At 40.0% G+C, this 14,406-nt stretch overlaps 1 protein-coding gene across 1 annotated transcript in view; it reads right to left on the reverse strand.

Annotated features, from left to right (window-relative positions):
• LOC110457850 (vigilin 1-like) overlaps window positions 1-14,406 on the reverse strand; it is a 79,430-nt gene that overhangs the window by 46,838 nt on the left and 18,186 nt on the right. Inside the window, exons 8-11 of the mRNA XM_021509291.1 lie at window positions 11,487-11,545; window positions 9,947-10,079; window positions 8,016-8,105; window positions 714-754 (exon numbers count right to left, since the gene is read on the reverse strand). Of these exons, the coding sequence (XP_021364966.1) occupies window positions 714-754; window positions 8,016-8,105; window positions 9,947-10,079; window positions 11,487-11,545 (323 nt within the window). The remainder of the gene's footprint in view (window positions 1-713; window positions 755-8,015; window positions 8,106-9,946; window positions 10,080-11,486; window positions 11,546-14,406) is intronic.

The following is a 14,406-nucleotide window of genomic DNA, read 5'->3' on the forward strand; positions in this document are numbered from 1 at the left end:
AGTACACTCCCTATCACCAGGTAAGGTGAGTACACTCCCTATCACCAGGTAAGGTGAGTACAATCTCTATCACCAGGTAAGGTGAGTATACTCCCTATCACCAGGTAAGGTGAGTACACTCCCTATCACCAGTTAAGATAAGTACACTCCCTATCACCAGGTAAGGTGAGTATACTCCTTATCACCAGGTAAGATGAGTACCCTCCCTATCACCAGGTAAGGTGAGTACCCTCCCTACTACTGGCTATAGCTTCGGGCCAGGTGAGATATCAAACTTAGCTGTGAAGTGAATTGATTTAACAAATTTGACAAAGGGACCAGTCGGTATTGAAACGTTGCATTGCATTTTATACGTACATTGTTTATGTATAAAGTAAAACTTTGATATTGATTTTTATACTTAGTTTATTTCATTGAAATGATCAGATTTTCATAACATCACCTTCATATTGTTACATTTTTATTATGTGATATTTTTTTTATAATTCTTCTGATATATTGCAAAATTACCAAAGGGCAGAGCCCCACTAAATGTAGTTCATTTCATAAATGGAATCATTCCCTACCTTGAGGGCGTCACAGAGAAAACTCCTACCCAAGGGATGATATTCTCGATTGTCTAAGCCTCTGGTAAAACATTCGAGAATATCATCCCGAGCAACCAAGAGCAGGTTCATCGGTTTCTGGCATTACTGAACAAACCCAGTACTTACACAAAAGTTTTTTCCTTGAAGGCTTCAATTTCCTTTGTGACCTGCAGATAAGAGGAGGATTAAACTGGAAATGTATGTTGACTAATAGCAATTTTTGGCAATTATTTATTTTTCAGACATTAAACATAATACATAAACTATAAATTGACATAGACAATTTGACGGACTTTTCATGATTGCTAGTTTACACTTTGACACTTAAAGACAGTTAACGTTAAACAATATCCAAGAAGAACACATGTATCTATCAAAATGTAGTTGAAGTCGAAAAATGTCCAATTCAATCAGATGCAAGGGTGTCCATCTTGGATTTTCTGATCGAAATGAAATGTAACAACACTTGTCCGAGACCTCGTAAAGATCAACTGTACCAAATAAGGAGTCAACTGGTGCAGCCCTTCTTGAAAAGAAGTAAACAGCCAATCAGAGACCAGGGCAGCCATCTTGGATTTCAAATCGGCACAAAATATAACAACATTTATGCGGGACCTCGTAGGGATCATTTGTAATAAGAAAGGAGCCTATCGGTGAAGCCATTCTTGAGAAGAAGTAATAAATGTCTCCGCCAATCAGATGGCAGGGCAGCCATCTACGGTTTTTGGATTGGCAAGAAATGTAACAACACTTATTTGGGACCCAATAATTATAAGGATCAATTGTACCAAGTAAGGAGTCAATTGGTGCAGTCATTCTTGAGATGAAGACGAAAATGTCCCAGCCAATCAGATGCCAGTGTGGCCATCTTGGATTTTCGGATCGGCACGAAATGTAACAACACTTTAATGGACCATGTAAGGAACAATTATATTAACTCTTTCCGTACTGCAAATCCGGTCCGTATTCCGTACCGGATGTCCTTACTAGACTCGCCCCCGCACAAATAACAAAATGGCGGATTATTAATGTCTTTTTAGACAAGCTGTAATTGCTGTAAGAATTAAACAGGTAACCGTGAACAGATATTGTTATTGTTTCACGTTGTTGTTTATAGACACACACTTCTTCATTTTCGCAGCATAATAACAAACTGGCAGCAAATTATGACAGAGAAATTGACATCTGTTTGGCAACAAACTATACGAAACCTTGTTTTCAGCGTTGTAGTGGAGGTTCCTAATAGGGATTGATTATTGTTTACGAATACGAAGTCGTTAATTTTTTTCTTTTGATTATGAGTAGATTTCATTAAGACTTATATCAAAATATTCACATTTACTTCCATAAGTCTAAATAAATATTTAGTGATGAATTTATGAGAGTTCATATTGAATTAAGTTGCCGCCATATTGTTTATTTTGAATCACCAAACGCACACATCTTGCGAAAGATTCGAAAACAATACGTCACAAAATATAAATTGTGTACTCTGCACCTATAAAACTATTTCTTTCCAACTGATGGGTGCTGATTTTAGCGACAAATAATTGTATTATGCGATTGTCGTTTGCGATAATCAGCTAAACATAAGACAAGTTACAACAAAGACTGTTGTCGTGTATACACGACAAGGGGTGAGACGGCCTATTATTTTGTCGTCTGTACACGACAACGGAGACCAGGATGACATATTGTTGTTGTGTGTACACGACAACGGTACGGAAAGAGTTAAGAAGTTGTTTAAAGTAAAAAGTTGACGCCGGACTGACGACAGACGGACGCCACACCATGGCATAAGCTCGCTTGGCCCTTCGGGCCAGATGAGCTAATAATAACAACAGGCCCAATGGGCTTGCATCGCTCACCTGGTATTAATCTCACACTTGTAACCTAAAAGGTGATCTTAAATAAAGCTACAGACAAAATATCAGTATTCATGACTATGGCATTATGTCATTTACATGTCTGACCAAATGTGACCTTGAAATTGGGTCAAGGTCATTCAAATGACTGGATAGCTCTTTATCCAAATATCAAAATTCTGGGCCTCATCGTTATTCAGAAAAAGTTGTTTAAAGATTTTGAACACATTTGACCCTGTGACCTTGAATATAAGTAAAGGTCATTCATTTGAACAGACTATGTTACTGGCCAAACATCATCACCCTAGGCCTCTTGGTTATTCAGGAGAAGTCGTTAAAAAGATTTTAACATATTTGACACCTGTGACCTTGAAAATGGATAATGGTCATTCATTTGAAGAAACTAGGTAGGCTTTCATCCAAGAATGCTACTGGCCAAATATCATCATCCTAGGCCTTTTGGTTATTCAGGGGAAGTTGTTTTATAGGTTTTCAACATATTCGATCCCTGTGACCTTGAAAATAAGTCAAGGTCATTCATTTGAACAATGGGCCTGTTTCCAGTAATGTTAATTCTCCATAGGAGCCTGCCCCCGTATAATTTCTTACCTAGCTCAACTACTGTTTTTTTCTTTTCCGAAGAATAATTTTACACCTTTCCGACACCCAGATACCATAATTTCATTGAAAATGTATTTTTATAAAGTTGTCAATTTCAGCATCAAAGACATAAGTTCGTAAATAAAAGAAGGTTATCTCGAAATTGTAATTCGCAACATAGTATAAATTTCTTTTGATAAATATTTCCAAAACATCGTGTTTATTCATAAAACATAAAAAAAAAAATTCTCGGATGAAAATGCACTTGCAGAGACACAATTATGAAGAAAAATGCCATAAAATTGCAATTTTCTCCCGTTATATAGTTTTGGATGCAAATTTCCATCAGAAAATCGGATAGAGCTTTACTTGTTTCATATGTGTACCAAAAATCAGCTAATTCCATGTGGTGGAACGTTCTCATATCGCCGCCTGAATGTGGTTGTAAATTGAAAGAAAAGGGGAAATGAGTAACAACCTTGTCTGAAACCCTATTATATAGCTTATTATATACAAACTTTTATATTGAATATCAGAGCGGATATTTTCATGACAGTTTTATGATGTGTAACGACTAAATAAACAGTATCGATATAAAGATTTACACTGAGGACACCCTGATACATGAATACTGTTCTATCTCAAGTTGTCCTCTTCTGAATTTTCTGATCGTGTGGCCTTGTACATTTATCCGTATCTTCTTGTCTTTGTCTATACGTTTACGGAATCATTGACTCGACGCTAGCTATTCTTGTCTCACTTTCCTTGTTTTATTGTCCCATCTCCAAAGCGTTGTGGCTCTGTCAGGGTTGGGACCCTGACTTGTCTCACTTTCTTTGTGCCTGCCGACCACGCCACATCGAATAGATAGATTATCCATATGAAATACTTTATTTTGTTCTAAGTAATCAATCAATTCTGCGCTTCTTGGAGGTATTGAATGTGATTTATTATATTGTCTTGTTATTTTGTGTAATTAGTTGTTCGTTATTTATCACACATTTTCGCATAATTGTACCAAACTACTAAGTATTAGCTGTTTACAGCAATCATCGGTGGCTTGCTATTTTGTTACTTTATCGACGCTTCATAAACCAATCGTTATTGTTTCAAGATGGAGGGTAAATGTGTTGGAGAAGGGTGTCAAGTATACTTCAAGAAACGTAGTGGCAATAAGAACAGAAGTGCACGCAATGTAAATAGTCCACAATATAAATGGCTCCTAGATACGCTGGTGCAACAAGGATTGATGTCAGCAAAGGAACAAGCACTTATTTGCCAGAAGTGCTACATGAAGTATCTTCGGAACAAAAATCAGCCTGAACCTGAACCCGAGCAGAACCAGGAAATAGAGGAAGAAGACGACTCCCCGTCCCATATCCTGCCGTTGCTGACCCTTCATGATCTTTTGAATGGATCATCTTCACACAAAAAATGCTGTCTCTGTCTTGTTACCTTTGCAAGAAATGGAACAAAATCATCAGTCTTACCAAAACGTGCAAGACATCACCTGATCTATTCACACAAACTGTGGTGTCCCACCTCATCCCGCGTCTGCTCCATTCACCTTATTGGTAACGACTTAGATCCGTCTACAGAGGTTGTCCTTGATGGTAGAGGTTCCTTGGAATCTCAGTTACCATCAAAATCGTCCGAAATCATTAATGACCTCCTAGAGGTGTCGCACGTCCTTTCACAGAACCAGTCTGCGTTTACAATAAGCTTTTCTTCTCTTGATGACTCGGCATGCATGGCCTGGACAGGTTGGTCCAAAGATCAGTTCCTCGAAATCCACTCGCACTGTTCCCCATATCTTTCATCTGGTATATATACCAAGACTACACACGATGCTCTATTACTGTATTGGGTAAAACTGAAATCCGACATTTCCTGGAGTCAGTGTTCTTCTCTTTTTGGAATTTCCAAGTCAAGTGTGTCCAAAACTTTCCACTCCATAGAACAGGCATTAGACACATCGATAGTCCCACAATTTCTAGGTCCGGATCACTTGACAAGAGAACAGTTGCTCGGGCACAATACTGTCTTTTCAGAAGCATTTTTTGGAGATAAAGCCACTGCCATATTAGATGGCACCTATATTTATATCCAGAAAAGCTCCGACCACAAGCTCCAGAGAATGTCCTACTGTGGCCAGAAGAAGAGAAACTATCTCAAATTCATGAGCATCGCCTTACCAGATGGCTACATTCTGGACACAGTAGGACCATTCACTGGCAGCGAAAATGATGCTACAATTACAAAAAAAGTCATGGACAAGCTAGTTACTTGGCTACAACCAGACGACAACGTTGTCGTTGACCGAGGTTTTAGAGATGTCCTACCAGTTCTCGAAGCCTCTGGCCTCAATGCTAGCATGCCGTCATACCTGAAACCCGGTCAAAGTCAACATTCTGACGTCCAAGCAAATCTTGACAGAACTATCACCAAATCGAGGTGGATTGTGGAATCCTATCATGGTCGTCTGAAACACTGGACGTTCTTCCGAACGCAATTGGTGTCTAACAGCTTTATCAATGTCATCGAGGCTTTGCTTCGAACCGTCACAGCCTGTCTGAATGGTATTAGAGGACCGATCTACCAGAGATCTCCAGAGAGAGATGCCAAAGATAGGCTAATGGCTGAACGTATGAAGGACCGTTTGACAACACCGAATGGTTTAGCTCAGAGAGTCAAGACAGATCCGGATCTATCTAGACGGGCAAGGTCCGAGTTTGTCAAGATGGATGCATCTTCCGTACTGTTTCCCCGTCTCGATCTTGATTACTTGAGAACCATTACGTGTGGAACGTATCAGATATCTCTGGCTCCTGGTTACATCGCCGAACATTTAAGTGATGACGGAGACTATGAGGTGTGGCTTTACCAGCACTCCCCAGACCTTCTCCGATGTCAAATACATTCTCGACACAAAAGCCAAACGAAATATAACGTTTGGATACGGTTCACCGTTTCACCCGATGTTGAGGCCCCAATAAAGGACTACTACTGCCAGTGCCCAGTTGGAGAGAGAACGATGGGAATGTGTGCGCACATCTCCAGTATCTTGTACTACCTTGGGTATTACAGGACGCTGGAAAACCCTCGACCATTACAACCACAGGTAAAGAAATTCCGACAAAACTTGAAATAGTTTTCCATGCGGCAACGGAGTGCATATGTCGAAAGTATGTTTGGGGCTCGATATGAAAGATCCCCGTTACCATGTGACTAACCAAACTTATAAATATAGGTATTATACAATCGCCCGTAGCTATGAACACTCCCGTAAATGCGAAAACCAACCAAAATCATAAGGAACACGTTTTGTTTGTTGTTCTGTCTATTTGTCAGCCAATGTCTTCAACCACGGGGACTTGTGAAGTAGCCATCTTGGATTTTTTTTATGAAAAAGTGTTTCTCTCACTTTTTTTCATATCTGTGTACATATTCTCAACATACCGAGCAAATACTCTCGTTTTTTTGTTAATTATCTAAAGAAAGTCGAAAATCGGCAATTCAACCATAGGCTAATTCAACCCAACATTTGAAAATGTTCCACCACTTACATTTTGATGATTTTTCCTCTCATCAATAGCATATTACGTACTGTTTAATAGGATAAAAATTGGTTTGCATCCAACGCCCATAAAAGGGTGTATTCTCTAAAAAACACAGTTTTTGTGTCTAAAATGTTATCATCGAAAATGGCATTTTTGAGATTGTTTCTTCCATAAAACAGCCAAATGGCGCGATGGAAACATGATTTTTTGTCACAATCATGCCATGAATGTATTCTTTACGGTGACCATCATTTGATTAGATTTTCATTAATATTTTACATAACATGCACATTTTATCAACACTTAGACAGCTTCTGAAAGGTACAACTTTGAGGAGCCATTAAAAATAAACCAAGTGACCTAAATCTTTATACTTTATAGATTTGTGACCACAACGGCATGGGCAATGCACCACCAACAGGAAATTTGAATCTGAGAAGGGGCCGTTTTGGAAACCAGCCCTTTGGTAGCCCTTCATCCCAGCATGTTACTGGCCAAGTACATGTATCATCATCCTAAGCCTTTTGGTTATTCAGAAGAAGTAATTTAAAGTTGTTTTTTTACATATTTGACCCCTGTGACCTTGAAAATAGGTGAAGGTCATTTGTTTTAACAAATTTGTTAGCCCTTCATCCCAGTTTGCTTCTAGCCAAATATCATCACCCTAGGCCTTTTGTTCACTGAGAAGAAGTTGTTTAAAGTAAAATATTGACGCTGGACGCCATATTTGCAATGTAATGCGGAGGTAAATGTTGTTATGAGACTATAACAACACTTGCTATTGTAACTTCATCAATCTCTATTGTGACTTCATCAATTTCATTGTTGTCAACACTTGATATACTGGTCAAAAACTAAATAAAGCATAGCTACTCTGTCTAAATGTAAATATAACATACTGGTCGTATAACACACGTTTCTATTGCTGATAAACTTTCCTTAAGCCCTTCCAGGCTCTATTAAGTTTGTCATCAATAGCAATGTGTGTTAAAGGACCATAACAACATTTGCTAAATTATTCATTGCTTAAATACATGGTTCATTGCATTTAGTTTCAAGTGATTGGGTCCATTGCCAGTGACCAGGAAGCTTACCAGGTAATTGGCAGAACATTCTTCTAGAGTTGGGAAAGTTCAAGTTTGAAATCTCAAGCTGGCTGTCTCCTGTTAAAGTGGTTTCTGTGATTCAACCTTGTGTCAGGCACCCCTGAAGACACAATTGAACTCTTCCAATTCAAAGGTTGGAATAGTTCATTATGAAATTTCAGGGGTGAATAAGTTAAGCTGAAATGCTTACAGATCTCAAACCACAAGCTAAAAGGTACTTTGTGAGAGGGGTGGTAACACGAAACATTCACTTTAAGCGTAACACAAAATATCCTATTTAAATATGGTAATACCTACCAACTGTACAGCTTTCTCCAGATTTGCCTCATCATTAACTTTCACCTCAACGTAATCAGGACCAGATGATACCGTTAGACCAAAACCAGCCTGAAATAGCAATATAATTTACTGATTTCTTTTGGAACTTTAAAACATAACTGTCCTGAAATTACAACAGAACACTAAACCCTTTCACCACTGTAGATCATAATGGATTCATCCCCATCAATGCATGGTAGAGTCTACTACAGTTATGTAGGGGTGAAAGGGTTTAACAAGAGATCAAGAACACGTCAAATATTATTCAGGGAACCTACAGTACCCTCCATTGTATCACATGCCAATTTATAATTTTAAACGATAGTTTTGAAGTAGATCTATTCTGTTCCTGCAGTCTTTATACCGGATTGTTTTGTTTTACCTAGGGCCAACCAAGACTATTGTTACTGTCCCCAGCCAAGACTGTAATAACTGTCCCCAGCCCAGACTGTTGTTACTGTCCCCAGCCCAGACTGTTGTTACAGTCCCCAGACCGGTCTGTTGTTACTGTCCCCAACCCAGACTGTTGTTACTGTCCCCAACCCAGACTATTGTTACTGTCCCCAGCCCAGACTTTTGTTACTGTCCCCAGCCCAGTCTGTTGTTACTGTCCCCAGCCCAGACTGTTGTTACTGTCCCCAGCCCAGACTGATGTAACCGTCCCCAGCCCAGTCTGTTGTTACTGTCCCCAGCCCAGTCTGTTGTTCCTGTCCCCAGCCCAGTCTGTGGTTACTGTCCCCAGCCCAGTCTGTTGTTACTGTCCCCAGCCCAGACGGTTGTTTCTGTCCCTAGCCCAGTCTATTGTTACTGTCCCCAGCCCAGTCTGTTGTTACTGTCCCCAGCCCAGACGGTTGTTTCTGTCCCTAGCCCAGTCTATTGTTACTGTCCCCAGCCCAGACTGTTGTTACTTTCCCCAGCCCAGTCTGTTGTTACTGTCCCCAGCCCAGACTGTTGTTGCTGTCCCCAGCCCAGTCTGTTGTTACTGTCCCAAGCCCAGTCTGTTGTTACTGTCCCCAGCCCAGTCTCTTGTTACTGTCCCCAGCCCAGACTGTTGTTACTTTCCCCAGCCCAGTCTGTTGTTACTGTCCCCAGTCCAGACTGTTGTTACTGTCCCCAGCCCAGTCTGTTGTTACTGTCCCCAGACCAGACTGTTGTTACTGTCCCCAGCCCAGACTGATGTAACCGTCCCCAGCCCAGTCTGTTTTTACTGTCCCCAGCCCAGACTGTTGTTACTGGCCACAGCCCAGACTGTTGTTACTGTCCCCAGACCGGTCTGTTGTTACAGTTTCCAGTCAAGGCTGTTGTTACTGTCGCCAGACCAGACAGTTGTTACTCTCCCCGGACCAGACTGTTGTTACTCTCCCCAGCCCAGTCCGTTGTTACTGTCCCCAGCCCAGACTGTTGTTACTGTCCCCAGCTCTGACCCCAGCCCAGACTGTTGTTACCGTCCCCAGATCTGTTTTTTTATGAATTAATTTTCCTCAAATCTTATTTATTCTGTTGCCTCAGCGTTTATTTCAGATTCCTTGTCAGGGAAAACATTTTGGGATTCATTTTTTATTACCAGTATAACATTGTGCTGTGTGTGTATAAAAAATATACAATTTCGTCACATAGTTGTACAGGTAAAATATACAAATTGCCCATTCAGTCATAGCTTGATAAGTCAGGTCTTAAACATTGCAACACGTTTAATACGTAGATTGTTTATGTAGAAAGTAAAACTTTGATATCATTTGAGGTACATTCAACTCTCTAGCGTCTTCGTTGACAGAAGGAACAACAATTGTTTCATTTGTTTGAACCCTTTTACCCCTATGTAACTTTAGTAAACTCTACCATGCATTGATAAGGATGAGTCCATTATGGTCCACAGTGGTGAAAGGGTTAGGTTCTAAGGAAACACTTACCTGGTCTCCAAGGTGCCGTATGTTACGTCCTTTTGCACCAATAATATAACCAACAATTGTGTTTACATTCTCTTTTGGGACATCCACTTTTGCTGTAAAGAAGCTGTGTTTCTGCACTGCTGGTGTTGGAACACTGTGTCAAAGTAAAGCTCTCATTGAATATAAATTTACTATCTTTCCTACTTTTACGAGACTTCAGATTTCATATTCAAAAGTATTTTACTGACAATACATATATGAAACATGCATGTAAGTTGTATATATATAAAATCAGATGTTAGTACAGGACCAACAAAAGAATCGGACAACAGGCGAAGGGCCTTCCATATCAGTCTTGTTCTATTCCAGTAGTGATAATATAATGCATAGAATGTTGTTAGTCTCCCTTTTTCTGAACATTTTCTCTGGGTTGGTAAGTATGGATTATCACAAGGTAAGGTGAGTACATTCCTTATTTCTAGCTATAGATATCACCAGGTTGGGTGAGTACACTCTCTACTTCTAACTATAGGTATCACCAGGTAAGGTGAGTATGTTCCCTTCTTCTAGCTTTAGATATCACCAGGTTGGGTGAGTAAACTCCCTACTTCTAGCTATAGATATCACCAGTTTGGGTGAGTACACTCCCTATTTCTAGCTATAGATATCACCAGGTTGGGTGAGTACACTCCCTATTTCTAGCTATAGATATCACCAGGTTGGGTGAGTACACTCCCTACCTCTAGTTATAGGTATATCACCAGGTGAGGTATGTACACTCCCTATTTCTATCTATAAGTATATCACCAGGTGAGGTATGTACACTCCCTATTTCTAGCTATAGATATCACCAGGTTGGGTGAGTACACTCCCTACCTCTAGCTATAGGTATATCACCAGGTGAGGTATGTAGACTCCCTATTTCTATCTATAGGTATCACCAGGTAAGGGGAGTACAGTCCCTACCTCTAGTTATAGGTATATCACCAGGTGAGGTATGTACACTCCCTTCTTCTAGCTATAGATATATCACCAGGTAAGGTGAGTACACTCCCTACTTGTAGCTATATATAGGTACCACCAGGTGCCTCGGTAGCCGTGATCGCTAACGCGCACAGTCATTCTACTACTGTATGCTATCAAGTGTGAGCTTCAGACCACTCGCTCTCCCAAGAATTTTGGTTTGATCCCCAGCGGTGGTGGAAATAAGAGAGTGATGTCTGATAGGGTTAGTTGTTATCCCTCCGATGGCACGGTGGTTTTCCCCCCGTGGGTTTTCCTACACCATCCAAACACCATTTGTTCCCTTTGCGGCGTCGTAATAAAACCTCTAGAGAGCTTATGTTTGTTGACAATTGTACACGCCGTTAAATAAAGATTATTATTATTATTATTATAGGTAAGGTGAGTACACCCCACTTTTTAGCTATAGGAGTACACTCCCTACTTGTAGCTATAGGTATCATCAGAATCATCCAAATTAACACAGAGTCAACACTCTACCACCAAAGAGTCTAACATTAATTGTTAGGTATCATATGTAGGTAATATTAACACTTACACTTCAACTAAACGAGAAGATTCAAGTTCGCCCACGGTTTCCTTTAATTGTTCTTTGACCTGCAGAGAGAGAAAAAAACACAAATAACTTCTTACATCAAACAGGTGGTCCAAAAGGCCTCTCGGGACAATCAAAAGGTCCAAAAGGCCTCTCGGGATAATCAAGAGGTCCAAAGGGCCTCTCGGGATAATCAAGAGGTCCAAAGGGCCTCTAGCTATAGGGACAAACAGGTAGTCCAAAGGGCATATAGAGACAAACAAAGTGGCTCAATGGGCTTAAGGGAAAAATATGTGATCCAAAGGGCCTCTAGGGACAATCTAGGGACAATCAAGGGGTTCAAGGGGTCTATAGGGACAAATAGGTGGTACAAATGACCGCTAGAGACAAACAAGAAGTTAAAAAGGCCTCTAAGGGCAAACAAGAAGTCCAAAGTGCTTTTAGGGACAAACAAGAGTTCAAAGGGGCCTTTAGGGACAATCAAGAGGTCAAAAGGGCCTCTAGGGACAATCAAGAGATCAAAAGGTCCTATAGGAACAAACAAGTGGTCCAAAAGGCCTCTCTGGATAATCAAGAGGTCCAAAGGGCCTCTAGGGACAATGTAGTGGTCCAAAGGGCCTGTAGGGACAAACAATAGGTAAAAAATGGCATTTATGGATCACTTACTATCTAATGTTGTCAACAAACCCATCTCATTTCTGTTATCTTCATATTATTAGCCCTCTATTCCAATTATCTAATGGCATATTATAACATATTCAACCCATTTGAACTTGAAAAATGGGTCAAGATCATTCATTTGAACAACCTTGCTATCTCTCCATCCCAGCTCCAGTGCTGTGCCAAAAGTGAAGATAAATCCAAGATGGCTGCCATTTTTGTCAGCTTGACACCTCAGAAATTATAAGTCATTTGCTACGTAATTATCATGACTTAAACTTCCATAATACTTTGTGATACATCTTTTGGCTTTGATTACTGCTTTCATGCGCTTTGGGATTGATTTGTACAGTTTTTGGGTGAATTCCAGGGATATTTCTGTCCATATTGTGTGAATTGCATCCTCCATAATTGCACGAGAGGTGATGTTGTGGGTTTGTTTCTGAAGTTCAGTCTTAATTTTTCTCCAAACGTTTTCAATTATATTAAGGTCTGGACTCTGGGCTGGCCATTCCATGACATTGAGTCTATTTTCCTCAATATTATTTTTCACCACACGAGCACGATGTACCGGAGCGTTGTCATCTTGAAACACACAGTCGTTATTTGGGGAATGTCGTGCTATAACAGGCCACACAAAGTTGTCAACAATGTCTATGTTTTTTTCATCATTTTATGTTACCATCTACAACAGTTAAAGTACCTACCCCTCTGTAGGTTATACAACCCCAGATCATCAAAGACAGTCATTGTCCACGNTCCTTTTGCACAACAGGCTTGTTAAAATTTGCCTCGTATACTGTTTTTTGCACGGAACGTTTAGATATGGCTTCGGGTCTAAACTCATTAAAAATATTAGTAATTTCACCCAGAGATCTCCTTCTGTTTGATTTAGCGATACCATAAAGTTTACGAGAATGCCGTTCAGTGAGCTTGGAGGGTCGGTCACTTCTCTCTCTGTTTTCAATTGATCCTTCTTCACGAATACGTCGCAAAACGCCATAAATTATTGAAAGAGGGTGTCCTGTTTGTTCAGGTATTTGATTTGGCTTTCTTCCTAATTCATACAAAGATTTGATGACACTTTTCTCTGATAGAGACAGTTCTCTCCGTTTGGGCGGCATCTGTTTACAACAGACGACTGTTTATTTTGCAGACGACCAATCACTTCCGGTGACCTATGACCCTTTGCATAGCATCGCTTGAGTAAATGTGTGGAAGAAGGGGCATAACCCTTACATACTTTCTGAGAAATGCCCCTTTTAATCAAAATAAGTAACCCGGAAGTAAAATGACGTTGTGAAAATTATCTTCGCTTTTGGCACAGCACTGTACCTTTTCGAAGGAAATGTTGAGAATTTAAATTGATAACAGACAATGAATAAAAGATTAAGACAGACCAAGAGTCGTAGAATAGGTCACTTGAGTATTCAGGTAAAGCCTACAAAAAGTTGTAGAAAACTGTGAAATGGTAATAATAGTCATGTAAGGTAGTGAATATGGGATTATAGAGAAATTATCTCATGAAGTTAAAAATGCCAACAGATGGGGCCTGTTACTGAGATGTGTTGGAATATATAATTGGTAAACCTGTTACTGAGGTGTGTTGGGATATATAACTGGTGTACCTGTTACTGAGGTGTGTTGGGATATATAACTGGTGTACCTGTTACTGAGGTGTGTTGGGATATATAACTGGTGTACCTGTTACTGAGGTGTGTTGGGATATATAACTGATGTACCTGTTACTGAGGTGTGTTGGGATATATAACTGATGTACCTGTTACTGAGGTGTGTTGGGATATATAACTGATGTACCTGTTACTGAGGTGTGTTGGGATATATAACTGATGTACCTGTTACTGAGGTGTGTTGGGATATATAACTGATGTACCTGTTACTGAGGTGTGTTGGGATATATAACTGATGTACCTGTTACTGAGGTGTGTTGGGATATATAACTGATGTACCTGTTACTGAGGTGTGTTGGGATATATAACTGATGTACCTGTTACTGAGGTGTGTTGGGATATATAACTGATGTACCTGTTACTGAGGTGTGTTGGGATATATAACTGATGTACCTGTTACTGAGGTGTGTTGGGATATATAACTGATGTACCTGTTACTGAGGTGTGTTGGGATATATAACTGATGTACCTGTTACTGAGGTGTGTTGGGATATATAACTGATGTACCTGTTACTGAGGTGTGTTGGGATATATAACTGATGTACCTGTTACTGAGGTGTGTTGGGATATAT

This window comes from Mizuhopecten yessoensis, unplaced genomic scaffold, assembly GCF_002113885.1.
Source record: "Mizuhopecten yessoensis strain PY_sf001 unplaced genomic scaffold, ASM211388v2 scaffold9341, whole genome shotgun sequence".
Classification (NCBI taxonomy): domain Eukaryota; kingdom Metazoa; phylum Mollusca; class Bivalvia; order Pectinida; family Pectinidae; genus Mizuhopecten; species Mizuhopecten yessoensis.